The 15,791-nt window shown below is 38.4% G+C and overlaps 1 protein-coding gene and 1 non-coding gene across 21 annotated transcripts in view; one reads left to right on the top strand and one right to left on the bottom strand.

The window, feature by feature from the left end:
- Nucleotides 1-15,791, top strand: part of CCDC171 (coiled-coil domain containing 171) — a 341,946-nt gene that overhangs the window by 171,218 nt on the left and 154,937 nt on the right. For all 20 annotated transcript variants that reach the window (XR_008713515.1, XM_055578017.1, XM_055578008.1 and 17 more), the window contains one exon: nucleotides 1,496-1,681. Coding sequence is in view for 19 of the 20 variants with exons in the window: in XM_055578017.1 (XP_055433992.1) it covers nucleotides 1,496-1,681 (186 nt within the window). In the remaining variant the exon portion in view is untranslated. The remainder of the gene's footprint in view (nucleotides 1-1,495; nucleotides 1,682-15,791) is intronic.
- On the bottom strand, nucleotides 6,121-6,192 carry TRNAS-GGA (transfer RNA serine (anticodon GGA)). The gene has a single exon. It is a non-coding gene; the product is annotated as a tRNA-Ser (tRNA).

The following is a 15,791-nucleotide window of genomic DNA, read 5'->3' as shown; positions in this document are numbered from 1 at the left end:
AGTGGGAAGAAGTCCTGCAAAATGATGAAGACTGTCATTTATAGAGGCCAAGTGGATTGTAAAGAGCAGAATGTTCTGATGGCAAGGAGCAATAATTTAAAGCAGTGTGACAAGTAAATGGTAGACGTACAAAAGTATTTTTTCACAAGACCCAGAGAAGTGCTGTGGCCTTAGGGAATAGAGGGATGTTAAAAAGTTGACACTTCAAATTCTTTTCAACTGAACAATGAAAGTTATCAGCCTTAAATAGACGTATATATACTTAGTGTGATTAAGAGACCTGCATGGTTTCTTTCAGGTTACCCATCATTTGTGAAACATTTCTGTTCTTTGTACTTCAAGATCAAGATGTCTCTTTGGCATTTGTTGTAACTAGTTTTCATTTGTTTACATGTTGTGCACAGGAGATAATACAAGTATGTCCTGCCCTCGATTCCATACCCCTTAAGGGATGACCTCTGTCTAGACCTGTCAGTGATTCCAGAGCAGTCATAATATTGTAAACGCTGTATTGTATATTGCAGTGCAGATTTTTATTGGCCGGTGTTTATAATGAATTCATATTCTTTTATTCAACAGATACCTACTGAATCCCAGACTCTCCTTTGTGTGGTGGGTGGGCAAGCTGAAGGAGGTCTATGCCCCTTGGAGCTCAGGTCCTTAAATGTGTGGTTGGTGGAAGGGTGCGGACAGGCAATAAAAAAGTGAATAACTATATGAGATGAATTTAGAGAATGATAACGATGTTGAAGAAAATACAAGAAGATGGTGTGATAGTGTGAGTAGTGGTGGGAGTTAGAGAGGTATGGTGTGGTAAGGGCTCTTCCCAAGAGAGGGTAGTTTAACCAGGGAAACCTGAATGGTAGCATAAACTGAACACAGACTTTTAGGTAATCTTTTAAAAGCATAGGAACTTGTTAAAAGCTTTAATTTTCACAATCAGTATCTTTATAAAAAGTGCTCTTGTATCCAGATTTAAACCGCACGTTATGGATTTACTTAGAACTTGAAACGCTTGTTGTCGTTCAGTTGCTAAGTCATATCTGACTCTCTGTGACCCCATGGACTGCAGCACCCCAGGCTTCCCTGTCCTTCACTGTCTCCCAGAGTTTGGTGATGCCATCCAACCATCTCATCCCCTGTCGCCCGCCTCTCCTCCTGCCCTCAGTCTTTCCCGGCATCAGGGTCTTTTCCAGTGAGCTGGCTGTTCGCATTAGGTGGCCAAAGTATTGGGGCTTCAGCTTCAGCATCAGTCCTTACTGAGATTTTATTGGACTAAAAATGATAACTTTGGCAGTATAGCTGTTGTACTTTCAAAACCTGAGTGATGATTCTTATCTTGGTTTAGGAAATTAAGAAAAATGAATTATACTTTTGTCATGTGTCAGACATTTATAGATGTTTGTTTTCTTCTTATGTTAGGAAACAGAATACTGAATATTAAATAAACAATACTGCAGTTAGCTTATGTTTAAGTGTTTTTTCTTTTTTTCAGAAATTGATCACCCATGAGAAGTTTGAAAGTGCATGTGAAGAACTGAATAATGCGTTACTTCGGGAACAGCAGGCTCAAATGCTACTGAATGAGCAGGCACAGCAACTACAGGAGTTGAATTATAGACTTGAATTACATTCCAGTGAGGAAGCTGACAAAAACCAAACTCTTGGAGAAGCTGTGAAGGTAGGAAAACACCCCTTGCAGGAGTCCCTTCCTTCCTGCAGGTGTGAGTCTTTGAGGGAATCATGTATATCTCTTGAATAGGGAAGTGATCCCAAGATACAAAATTTTATTCTATGTGAGCTTATAAGGATGAAACGAGACATGGCTCTGGGACTTTAATTCCAAACTTGTATACACATGTATTGAAAATGTAGAAGTAGACTTCGTTAGTTGGGAACCAAGTAGAGATTTTTCCAGTAATAATTTTATTCTTTAATTTATCGTCCTTATTACCTCTTTTCTTTAGTTCTTTTTCTTGTTTTATGCCCTCCAAACATTGAAAATCCATGTGTCTTTTGGATTTGAAAGATTTTGAGTCTCTCTGAATCTTATATTAAGGGTGTGTTTGAGGAGATTTAAAAGAATTGTTCTCCTTGTCATTTGTTGGTGGGAAAGGTGTTTAGAAGGGAAAAAATAAGTTATAATAAAATAATTGTCACTTGGAAAACTTCATTAATGGATTTAGAGCTGTTATATCTCTTGGAAATGTTGCCTATAAATTGTAATAGAATTTTAGTTTATGATTATATTATTTGTGAAATTTTCACTAGTGAGATTATACACACTGGAATAGAACAACTAATTCCAGGAAAACCAACATAATGTAACACAGCCTACACAGTAGGTATTATGTATCATCCCTAAAAACAGTAAGCAACTCAGAGTGGGTGTATAATTAATTATAACAATAATATATTTTTATTCTAATAGTTAACTACTAATATGAATGCTAATAATAAAATAGGCAAAATTTGTTGAGAACTCACAATCCTTGATGGGATTATTCTCATTTTGTAGATACGAAAACTGAGATACAAGGAGACACATAATTTGCACAATCATTAGTAAGTTATAGACCTAGGGATTCAGATTTTACATCCATCTTCCTTACATTGAGTGTATTACTGATAGGCAGCATACTTACGCCAGGCTCTGTACTGTGGTCTCTATATTGTGGTCTCCAGATTGTTTTGTTTCGTTCTTAAACTACCTCCTGTGAAACTGGCACTGTTATTGTTACCATCTTTTTGATGAAATTGAAAGAGTTCAATGGACTTGCTCAGGGTCTCCTGGCCTATAAATATCGAAACTGGTAGTTAAAAAAAAAAAATTATTAAAAATCATTAACCTAATTTTTTAAGATCTAGGTTTATTTCAGCTCCCTATTCTTTATTATTTTTTTCTTTTTTTGCCATTATCAGTAATTCTAAGATAAGTAACCTGCAGCTAAATCTTCTTACACATATTGTGATTATTTCCTTAGCATTAATTCCTAGGTAAAGAATTACTAGGTCTACAATGACATATTGGAGAAGGAAATGGCAACCCACTCCAGGATTCTTGCTTGAAGAATTCCATGGACATAGGAGCCTGGTGGGCTACAGATCATGGGATCACAAAGAATTGGACATGACTGAGTGACTAACACACACACACACACACACACACAAAATGACATATATTTTAAATTGTAAATATTATCAATTGGCCTACAGAAAATTTTAACATTCTCTCCTAAAATGCATGAAAATTTCACTTTTTACTCAAGCTGGCTGTTACTGATACTGTTAAAGCATTTTTTTGGTGTCAATTTGATCAATGTATCATTGTTACTAGAATTATATTTCTTTGATTACTCGTCAAGTTGAATGTTTTTATAAGTATATTGGCCACTGAACAACATTTTTATGCTCCATATCCCATTAATAGATAAAGTAATTAGCCGTGCTTTGAAAAACCATTTAACTCATATTGGAATCTTTTCTTTTTGAAATAGCTTATAATTGTATAATTATAAGCTATAATTATAATTTATATATTATAAATTATATCAGGTATAAATATATATAAATTATATAAGGTATAGTATCTTCCAGCAGATAAAAAGCTGTTGATATTAATTTCTTTAAAATACCAGTAGCTTAAATATTATTGTCAGGAGTGGAGAACTGTTTAATTACTGTCTCTTAATTAGAACTAGCAGGTGGTATGTGAAAATGTTCTCTTGTGGGACGCAGCATGGTTCATTGGAAAAAGCACTGGCCTTAGAACAAGTATTTTCAATTTTAAATCCCAGTACTGTCACTTTTGCAAATAATTTAGGTTTTCTGAGCCTTAGTTTCCTCTTCTGCAAAATTATGGATAGTGATACTAAAGTTACGGGATTTTTATGAGAATTAAGATACTGTTTAAAAAGTAAGTTTATGCTTGATAAATATTCATTTGTGCTTTCCAGTAACACTTAAATAGGTTTTTTTGTGTTTCCTGTATATAAAACTTCTTTAAAAAAATAAACAAAGGGAACTATAAGCAAGGTGAAAAGACAGCCTTCAGAATGGGAGAAAATAATAGCAAACGAAGCAACTGACAAAGAATTAATCTCAAAAATATACAAGCAGCTCCTGCAGCTCAATTCCAGAAAAATAAATGACCCAATCAATAAATGGGCCAAAGAACTAAACAGACATTTCTCCAAAGAAGACATATAGATGGCTGACAAACACATGAAAAGATGCTCAACATCACTCATTATCAGAGAAATGCAAATCAAAACCACAATGAGGTACCATTTCACGCCAGTCAGAATGGCTGCTATCCAAAAGTCTACAAGCAATAAATGCTGGAGAGGGTGTGGAGAAAAGGGAACCCTCTTACACTGTTGGTGGGAATGCAAACTAGTACAGCCACTATGGAGAACAGTGTGGAGATTCCTTAAAAAACTGGAAATAGAACTGCCATATGACCAGGCAGTCCCATTGCTGGGCATACACATTGAGGAAACCAGAATTGAAAGAGACACGTGTACCCCAATGTTCATCGCAGCACTGTTTATAATAGCCAGGACATGGAAGCAACCTAGATGTCCATCAGCAGATGAATGGATAAGAAAGCTGTGGTACATATACACAATGGAGTATTACTCAGCCATTAAAAAGAATACATTTGAATCAGTTCTAATGAGGTGGATGAAACTGGAGCCTATTATACAGAGTGAAGTAAGCCTGAAAGAAAAACACCAATACAGTATACTAACGCATATATATGGAATTTAGAAAGATAGTAATGATAACCCTGTATGCAAGACAGCAAAAGAGACACAGGTATATAGAACAGTCTTTTGGACTCTGTGGGAGAGGGAGAGGGTGGGATGATTTTGGAGAATGGCATTGAAACATGTATATTACTATATGTGAAATGAATTGCCAGTCCAGGTTCAATGCATGATACAGGGTGCTCGGGGCTGGTGCACTGGGATGACCCAGAGGGAGGGGATGGGGAGGAAGGTGGGAGGGGGGTTCAGGATGGGGAACACATGTACACCCATGACGGATTCATGTTGATGTATGGCAAAACCAATACAATATTGTAAAGTGATTAGCTTCCAATTAAAATAATAAATTTATATAAAAAATAAAAGTAAAAAAAATAAACTATTGCTGCTGCTTCTTTATAAAAACAAAATAAGATCATGAATAGAAGATATAGAAAATACAGAAAACAAGTTACTCATAACTTACCATCTAATAATACCATCTAAAACACTGTTTACATTTTGCCATTTTATTTATTATAGAAAGAAAAATGATTAAAGTTTTTATAAATCATACTTTGGGCTTGGTGCTCAGAATGGCCTTCCTTCATGATACAGCTAGATTTTGGATAAAACACTTTATCATAGTGGTGTACTAAAGACTAATGGAAATCTCCAAGGACAAATGTCAAACTCCCACAAAACCCAGAGGGCAGAAATCAGAGTTAGCATTGCGAATGGTTGCTCGGCTTACCCTGCAGGTAAATTCCAAAACTAGTGCTGAAAAGAAAGTAAAGAAAGTTAGCAAGTCCTGTCCGACTCTTGCGATCCCACGAACTGTAGCCTGCCAGGCTCCTCTGTCCATTGTAGTCTCCAGGCAAGAATACTGGAGTGGGTTGCCATTTCCTTCTCTGCTAGTGCTGGAAGTAGGAGACAAAGATTTAGACTCCCACAAGCAGCTAGACTGTGAATCTTTGATTCCCACATTAAGGAATTGCCTAATAACTTGAATAGGATAATCTCAGGTCAGTAATGTCTAAGTAGAAACCAAGATAAAGCTTTCTCTGGAGGAAACTTGCCTAATTTAGTTTTTTTCAAGAGCTTCCACAGACTAAGCTCAACCAAGTAACTGGCTCTTAAATAAATAGATACATTTATCTTATTCTCAGCCACATTGCTAAATAACTTTGTAAATTCTGTTAATACTTTATCTGTACTTCCCAGAAAGGATTTTTATATAGTGTGTGTTAGTCACTCAGTCATGTTTGACTCTGTGACTCCATGGACTGTGGCCGCTGGGCTCCTCTATCTGTGGGATTCTCCAGGCAAGAATACTGGAGTGGGTTGCCGTTTCCTTCTCCAGGGGAACTTCCCAACCCAGGGATCAAACCTGGGTCTCCTGCATTCCAGGCAGATGCTTTACCATCTGAGCCACCAGGGAAGCCCCAATACGTTATCTGTACTTTCCAGAAAGGATTTTCTATGTAGATCATCATATTATTTGTTCTCTAGTACCAGTTTTGTTTCTCTGTTCTAAGCCTTAATCCTTTATTTTCTCTTCCTTACTGCAATGGCTGGGATACAATGTTGAGGAGAAGTAAAGACAATTTTAAGAATTTTTTCTCAAATTTCTTCATTAAGAAGTAAGTTTGGTATAGGTTGCTATGAATTGCTCTAAGTTGATAATCCTTATCAGGTTAAAGGAGTTACCTTCCTAGATTATGCATAATTTTAAAACTCATGAATGGATATTGGATATTATGAATATATTTTATGCATCTACGGATTGCAGTGTTGGTTGGTGGGTTTAATCACTAAGTTGTGTCTGACTCTTGTGACCCCATGGTCTGTGCTCTGCCAGGTAACTCTGACCCTCAGATTTCCCAGGCAATAATACTGGAGTGGGTTGCCATTTCCTTCTCCGGGGGGTCTTCCTGACCCAGGGATCGAACCTTGGTCACCAACACTGCAGGTGGATTCTTAACCGATTGAGCCACCAGGGAAGTCTGCCAATAGTCGTGATTTTTCTCTGTTACTGTCTTAGCAAGTTGAAATATATCAGGAATTGGCAGACTCTTGCCTCTACCTGTGTTTGTATAGTTTGTGAGCTGTGAATCGCTTTTGCCTGTTTAAAGGTTCATAAAAAATGAAAAATTAAAATCAAAGAAGAATAAGTGACAGATTATATGTGGCATACAAAGTGAAGGTGAAAGAAAGTCGCTCAGTCATGTCAGACTCTTTGCGACCCCCTGGACTGTGGCCTACCAGGCTTCTCCGTCCATGGGATTCTCCAGGCAAGAATACTGGAGTGGGTTACCATTTCCTTCTCCAGGGGTTCTTCCGGACCCAGGGATCGAACCTGGGTCTCCCGCATTACAGGCAGACGCTTTAACCTCTGGGCCACCGGGGAAGCCCTTAAGTGTGCTGACCCCTGAGTTACATTAAGTATTCTAATGTTAAACCAGCCTTGCATTCTTGAAGTAAACGCAAGTTGGTTGAGATGATTTTTTTTTTAACTACTTTGCCTCACTTAGATTAAGATTTTTATCCTAGGACTTTTCAGTCTTTGTACTGTAATCATGATCACCTTGTAATTTTTTTCTCTCATACTGTCCTTTTCACTTTTTGGTATCAGGGTTTCGCTATCATGAAAGGTTTCTTACTCCAAACATGTGGAATAGAAACTTTTGGATAGAATATAACAAATCAATTATGGGGTGTATCAGTCAGTCAGTTCAGTCACTCAGTTGTGTCCGACGCTTTGCACCCCATGAATCGCAGCATGACAGGCCTCCCTGTCCATTACCAACTCCTGGAGTTTATTCAAACTCATGTCCATCGGGTCGTTGATGCCATCCAGCCATCTCATTCTCTGTCATCCCCTTCTCCTCCTGCCCCCAATCCTTCCCAGCATTAGTCTTTTCAGTGAGTCAACTCTCTGCGTGAGGTGGCCAAAGTACTGGAGTTTCAGTTTCAGCATCATTTCCTCCAAAGAAATCCCAGGGCTGATCTCCTTCAGAATGGACTGGTTGGATCTCCTTGCAGTCCAAGGGACTCTCCAGGGTCTTCTCCAACACCACAGTTCAAAAGCATCAATTCTTCAGCGCTCAGCTTTCTTAACAGTCCAACTCTCACATCCATACATGACCACAGGAAAAACCATAGCCTTGACTAGACGAACCTTTGTTGGCAAAGTAATGTCTCTGCTTTTGAATATGCTATCTAGGTTGGTCATAACTTTTCTTCCAAGGAGTAAGCGCCTTTTAATTTCATGGCTGCAGTCACCATCTGCAGTAATTTTGGAGCCCAAAAAAAATAAAGTCTGACACTGTTTCCACTCTTTCCCCATCTATTTGCCATGATGTGATGGCACCAGATGCCATGATCTTAGTTTCCTGAATGTTGAGCTTTAAGCCAACTTTTTCACTCTCCACTTTCACTTTCATCAAGAGGCTTTTTAGTTCCTCTTCACTTTCTGACATAAGGGTGGTGTGGTGTCATCTGCATATCTGAGGTTATTGATATTTTTCCCGGCAATCTTGATTCCAGCTTGTGTTTCTTCCAGTCCAGTGTTTCTCATGATGTACTCTGCATAAGCAGGGTAACAATATACAGCCTTGACATACTCCTTTTCCTATTTGGAACCAGTCTGTTGTTCCATGTCCAGTTCTAACTGTTGCTTCTGACCTGCATACAGATTTCTCAAGAGGCAGATCAGGTGGTCTGGTATTCCCATCTCTTTCAGAATTTTCCACAGTTTATTGTGATCCACACAGTCAAAGGCTTTGGCATAGTCAATAAAGCAGAAATAGATGCTTTTCTGGAGCTCTCTTGCTTTTTCCATGATCCAGTGGATGTTGGCAATTTGATCTCTGGTTCCTCTGCCTTTTCTAAAGCCAGCTTGAACATCAGGAAGTTCACGGTTCACATATTGCTGAAGCCTGGCTTGGAGAATTTTGAGCATTACTTTACTAGCGTGTGAGATGAGTGCAATTGTGCGGTAGTTTGAGCATTCTTTGGCATTGCCTTTCTTTGGATTTGGAATGAAAACTGACCTTTTCCAGGCCTGTAGCCACTGCTGAGTTTTCCAAATTTGCTGGCATACCGAGTGCAGCACTTTCACAGCATCATCTTCCAGGATTTGGAATAGCTCAACTGGATTTCCATCACCTCCACTAGCTTTGTTCGTAGTGATGCTTTCTAAGGCCCACTTGAATTCACATTCCAGGATGTCTGGCTCTAGGTCAGTGATCACACCATCGTGATTATCTGGGTCGTGAAGATCTTTTTTGTACAGTTCTTCTGTGTATTTTGCCATCTCTTCTTAATATCTTCTGCTTCTGTTAGGTCCATACCATTTCTGTCCTTTATCGAGCCCATCTTTGCATGAAATATTCCTTTGGTATCTCTGATTTTCTTGAAGAGATCCCTAGTCTTTCCCATTCTGTTGTTTTCCTCTATTTCTTTGCATTGATCACTGAAGAAGGCTTTCTTATCTCTTCTTGCTATTCTTTGGAACTCTGCATTCACATGTTTATATCTTTCCTTTGCTCCTTTGCTTTTCGCTTCTCTTCTTTTCACGGCTATTTGTAAGGCCTCCCCAGACAGCCATTTTGCTTTTTTGCATTTCTTTTGCATGGGGATGGTCTTGATCCCTGTCTCCTGTACAATGTCATGAACCTCATTCCATAGTTCATCAGGCACTCTATCTATCAGATCTAGGCCCTTAAATCTATTTCTCACTTTCACTGTATAATCATAAGGGATTTTATTTAGGTCATACCTGAATGGTCTAGTGGTTTTCCCTACTTTCTTCAATTGAAGTCTGACTTTGGCAATAAGGAGTTCATGGTCTGAGCCACAGTCAGCTCCTGGTCTTGTTTTTGCTGACTGTATAGAGCTTCTCCATCTTTGGCTGCAAAGAATATAATTAACCTGATTTCGGTGTTGATCATCTGGTGATGTCCATGTATAGAGTCTTCTCTTGTGTTGTTGGAAGAGGGTGTTTGCTATGACCAGTGCATTCTCTTGGCAAAGCTCTATTAGTCTTTGCCCTGCTTCATTCCGTATTCCAAGGCCAAATTTGCCTGTTACTCCAGGTGTTTCTTGACCTCCTACTTTTGCATTCCAGTCCCCTATAATGTAAAGGACATCTTTCTTTGAGTGTTAGTTCTAAAAGATCTTGTAGGTCTTCATAGAACCGTTCAACTTCAGCTTCTTCAGTGTTACTGGTTGGGGCATAGACTTGGATTACTGTGATATTGAATGGTTTGCCTTGTAAACGAACAGAGATCATTCTGTCATTTTTGAGATTGCATCCAAGTACTGCATTTTGGACTCTTTTGTTGACCATGATGGCCACTCGATTTCTTCTGAGGGATTCCTGCCTGCAGTAGTAGATATAATGGTCACCTGAGTTAAATTCACCCATTCCAGTCCATTTCAGTTTGCTGATTCCTAGAATGTCTACATTCACTCTTGCCATCTCTTGTTTGACCACTTCCAATTTGCCTTGATTCATGGACCTGACATTCCAGGTTCCTATGCAATATTGCTCTTTACAGCATCAGACCTTGCTTCTATCACCAGTCACATCCACAGCTGGGTATTGTTTTTGCTTTGGCTCCATCCCTTCATTCTTTCTGGAGTTATTTCTCCACTGATCTCCAGTAGCATATTGGGCACCTACTGACCTGGGGAGTTCCTCTTTCAGTATCCTATCATTTTGCCTTTTCATACTGTTCATGGGGTTCTCAAGGCAAGAATACTGAAGTGGTTTGCCATTCCCTTCTCCAGTGGACCTCATTCTGTCAGATCTCTCCACCATGACCTGCCCATCTTGGGTTGCCCCACGGGCATGGCTTAGTTTCATTGAGTTAGACAATGCTGTGGTCCTAATGTGATTAGATTGACTAGTTTTCTGTGAGTATGGTTTCAGTGTGTTTGTATAACTCAATGGGGTGTATAGCCAAGCTTAAAACAAAGTGAGAAAAGTGTTCATGTACTGGAAATAAAGAAGATATCCAAAATAAATGGTAAGAGGAGGTGAAGTCTAAATGGCTCATTGGGATGTGCAAACCTAACTGGAGATTGAAGTTGATAGTCCTAGTGTTAGGGAAGTCTAGGCTTCAAGCCCTGTGGACTTAAAATCAGCTACTCATGAGAACCACAGGGTCTGGAAAGGCTGCCCTTCTAGGAAAATGCAGCCTAGAAAGCCCCTTTCTACTAGCTACAGGGGATTTGATTTTTACTCAGGATATGACTTCTCTGGTAGCTCAGATGGTAAAGAATTTGCTTGCAATGCAGGAGACCCAGGTTCAATCCCTGGGTTAGCAAGATCCCCTGTAGACGGGAATGGACACCCACTCCAGTATTCTTGCTTGGGAAAATCCCATGGTCAGAGGAGCCTGACAGGCTACAGTCCACGGAGTTACAAAGAGTTGGACATGACTGAGAAACTCACACTTCATTTCTGGATGTGGAGTAGCAGAGAAGTCACAAAGAAACTAGAACCCCAGGCTGGGTGTAGGGTCTTAGTATATCCTACTTTTATGTCCAAGGGCTGTTCAACTGAGGAATTATCTTTAGAATGGTCCAAGTCTTGTAGAAGCAGTGTGATGTTTTAGAAGAAAACAAAATATTCAGCAAGGATACTTCTATAACTCACAGAACACACAAAAAACTTTTATGGAAAATTCAACATTACAAACATGTAAAGAAATGAGTTGTATATCAAATGAGAAAATTTACATCTGAGGTTGTAATACTTATATCTGAGGTTGGAATACTTAAAGTATTGAGAGATGTTTAAGTGTTTTTTAAATGCTTTAAGAAGTAAGACATGGGTATATATAAGGCAAGAAATGAAAAGGTAGTCATTGAAATTAAAAACTCAGCAAATGATTTGAACATTGGGGAAAAGATACTAGTGGATTAAAAGTTAGTTGAGGGAAAAATATGCATGGTTCAGTGTATTTTGACAAATGTATACATATGTGTAAGTACCATCAGAGTCAAGACAATAGAAATTTTTTATCCCCCAAATTTCTGTTGTACTCTTTTGCATTCAATTCCCATTTTTATTTTTTTTTTATTTTATTTTATTTTTAAACTTTACATAATTGTATTAGTTTTGCCAAATATCAAAATGAATCTGCCACACACTCTTCTTGCTATAGCCCGGCAGCCACATACCAGTATCGCTCTAGATTAGATTTGCTTTTACTAGAGTGTAACATAAATGGAATCAGACAGTATGTACTCTTTGTGTCTGACTCCTTTCATTTGATGTAACATTTTTGAAATTCATCTGTGTTCTTTCTTTATACTGTTGAGTAGTATTCCATTATGTGGATATACAGCAATTTATTTATCCATTCACCTGTTGATAGGCATTTAGTTTGTTTTCATTTAGGGCCATTATGAATAAAGCTGTTAAGAACATTCCTGTACAAATCCCTATGTGGATACATGTTTTGACTCCTCCTGGATAATACCTAGGAGTGGAAATTCTGGGTCATATGATAAGAGTACATTTAAAATTTTAAGAAATTGCCAAGGTCTTTTTCCAAAGAGGCTGCATGATTTTGCATTTCCAATGACCTTGGAATATGAGTTCCATTGGCTTCATATCCTGGTGAATACTTGACATTGTAAGTCTTTTTCTCTGTTCTTGTGAGTGTGTAGTGGTATCTTTCTTGATTTGATTTTGCATTTCACTGATGACTAATGATGTTAAGCATCTTTTAGTATACTTATTATAATTAGTCATTCATATTTGTTCTTTGGGGCCTCCCTGGTGGCTCAGATGGTAAAGAATCTACTTGTAATGCAAGAGGCCCCAGTTCGATCCCTGGGTCACGTAGTTCCCCTGGAGAAGGAAATGGCAACCCACTCCAGTGTTCTTGCCTGGAGAATTCCATGAACAAAGGAGTCTGGCGGGCTACATGGAGTCCCAAAGGAATGTCTTCTTTGTGAAATATATATTCAGAACATTTGATATTATAAGCTTTGGGGGTTTTGTTTTCTTATTCCATTCCAAAATAGAATTATTTCTGTTTTCTGTATACAAGTCCTCTGTTGGATGCATATTGAGAATATTATCTTCCATTCTGTGATTGGCCTTTTCATTGTCTTAACAGTGTCTTTCAAGTAGAAGAAGTTTTAAAATTTGAAAAATTTTAAATGTTATGGTTAATTTTTGTCTTTTACCTAAGAAATGTTTCCTACTGTGATGCAGAAAGACTTTTGCCTATATTTTCCTTTAGCCAGTTCATGCTGTAAGCTTTTACTTTTAGGTCTATGATTCACTTTGAGTTAATTTTTATATATGATTTGATGTAAGGGTTGAATAGATGTTGAGTTGTTCCAGTGCCCACATATTTACCATATTTGAACCATATTTCTTTTTTATAAGTCTTATATTTTCATCTAGTATTATTTTCCTTCTGCTTTAAGAACTTTCTTTAGCATTTTGTATAGTGGATGTCTTTATTATTGGGAAGTATAAGGGTAGCCATAAGGTACTTGCACTCTGAGAACCTCTGGTGTAAAGTTATTGAGATGACCTGGGAAAGATAAGAGCCAGAGTAAAGTGGAGGATTGGCTTTAGATAGGAAGGACACTTCCTTATTATATATGTAGAAATAGAGTATTAGATGAGGGCATTAGAGGGCGAACTTTCTCATTGATGTTTCTTTTTTCCTTGTGGAGGAGGCAGATTCATACTTACTGAATAAAGAGGGAATTTGGAGGAGGAAAATAGTTGAAGAGTAGAGAAGATTTGAAATAGTTATTGTAAAGGGTAGGGAGATAAATCAACAATAGAAATATGACCAATGTGCTAGGTAAAAATATAACTGGAGGGCTCCTTTGAGACTTATCATTAGGTTAAACAGTAAATGGGAAAGGATATTTGTTTGATATCATAAAGCAGGATACCCGAATCAGTGCTTTTGGATGCAGAACAAATTATGGGATAAAAGGTTCAGAGTTTGAGTATGAAATGGGATTAAGTAGAGGACATGAAGAGGCCAAGGAAAAAATGAGAGGTCATATTTATAGATGTGTTGCCCATATTATCTTTCAAGTTACACAAATCTATAGAGTATATATTGGAGTGAGATAAAAGCTATGAACCAGTTACATATAGCTGATGCTAAGTCACTTCAGTCATGTCCGACTCTGTGTGACCCCATAGATGGCAGCCCACCAGGCTCCCCCGTCCCTGGGATTTTCCAGGCAAGAACACTGGAGTGGGTTGCCATTTCTTTCTCCAGTGCATGAAAGTGAAAAGTGGAAGTGAAGTCACTCAGTCGTGTCCGACTCTTAGCGACCCGATGGACTGCAGCCTACCAGGCTCCTCCATCCATGGGATTTTCCAGGCAGGAGTACTGGAGTGGGGTGCCATTGCCTTCTCCACATATAGCTGAGGACCAGCATAAATGTATTTTCAGTGTGTAATATTTCCAATGTATGTAATTTAGGTTAGCATTAGAGCTGTACTGATATGATAGCCACCACCACATGTATTTACTTAAATTAATTAAAATTAAAAATTCAGTTCCTCAGTCACTATATCTACATTTCAAGTATGGAGTAGCCTCATGTGTCTAGTGACGGCCAGATTAGCAGCGCAGATACAGAAAGCACCTGTCATCACAGAAAGATCTACTGGACAGCGCTGGTGTGGAGGACAGGTGCATTTAGATCTGTCTCAGACCCATTAGGCATGAAAATGGACACTTTAATATTCTTTCCATTATGCAGAAACATTTTGGAGCCAAACGGCTTAGGAAAGATAAGCTCTATTGCCGATTGAATTAATAGAACTAGTTTAACAGTGGTAAAGTTTCTAAGAACTCTGAAGTCAGTGAAGGGAGCATACTCTGAAGATAGAAACTAATACAATTATGTAAAGTTTAAAAATAAAATAAAATTAAAAAAAAACACACACAAAAAGAAAAAGAAACTATAGTTAAATAATAACACATCTCTCTCTTATTGGAACTATAGGCAAATGAGTATGGGAAACATTGTATGGAAAAAAGTATAGCAAATTAAAGATTTGTTTATTTTTTCCTTATTCCCCAGTCCCTCCCTGAGATATTTTATATTGTTGACCTGGCCTATAGTATCTTTAGTGCTACTACATTTCTGAGGAAGTTTGCTAGGCAACCTTTATTTAGTATGGGTAGTCTGTAAAACAACAAAAGCTACATTTCCAATGTAATTTTTTTCAATGACTTTGAGTAAGCTTATGTTTAAATACAGTAGCTACTTAAATGAAGCATTTTATCTGGGATCCTGCCTTATGTGTTTTTCTGTTTAATTGAGTGCAGATTCTGGTTACTGGTAGACTCTGTGTGTTAATGGAGTAGGTAAAAGAATGATTGACAAAAAACACTGTTACTTCAGAGAGAGAGTTGAGCTGTGGTTACAATACTTGTAGGAGCTAATACAGAAAAGTGGGTTGCTGCTGTGATAGTACCTAAAGCATGAGGCTCTGGCAGAAACATCAGGCAGTTTGTGGTGAGGAAATTGTTATCAGAAGTGGAAAGATGGAAATTCATGTAAGCCGTGGCCAAACATATGATAAAGCTGCTGCTGCTGCTGCTAAGTCACTTCAGTCGTGTCCGACTCTGTGTGACCCCATAGACGGCAGCCCACCAGGCTCCCCCGTCCCTGGGATTCTCCAGGCAAGAACACTGGAGTGGGTTGCCATTTCCTTCTCCAATGCATGAAAGTGAAAAGTGAAAGGGAAGTCGCTCAGTCGTGTCCGACTCTTCGCGACCCCATGGACTGCAGCCCACCAGGCTCCTCTGTCCATGGGATTTTCCAGGCAAGAGTACTGGAGTGGGGTGCCACTGCCTTCTCCGATGATAAAGCTATACTTGTGATAATTTAGGAAGCTAACTTTCCCTGTAGTTCTAGGGAAAGTGCCTGATGTATGTTGGCTTCGACATTCTGCTTTGAACAAGGTATTATAAGAAAGAAAGGAACTCAGGAAAGAATTAGTTGGCTTATGAATATAAAAGAAAG

Source organism: Bubalus kerabau, chromosome 4 (genome assembly GCF_029407905.1).
Source record: "Bubalus kerabau isolate K-KA32 ecotype Philippines breed swamp buffalo chromosome 4, PCC_UOA_SB_1v2, whole genome shotgun sequence".
Lineage (NCBI taxonomy): Eukaryota > Metazoa > Chordata > Mammalia > Artiodactyla > Bovidae > Bubalus > Bubalus kerabau.
The sequence above is the reverse complement of the archived record's forward strand: the minus strand, read 5'-3'. Positions and strand labels throughout refer to the sequence as shown.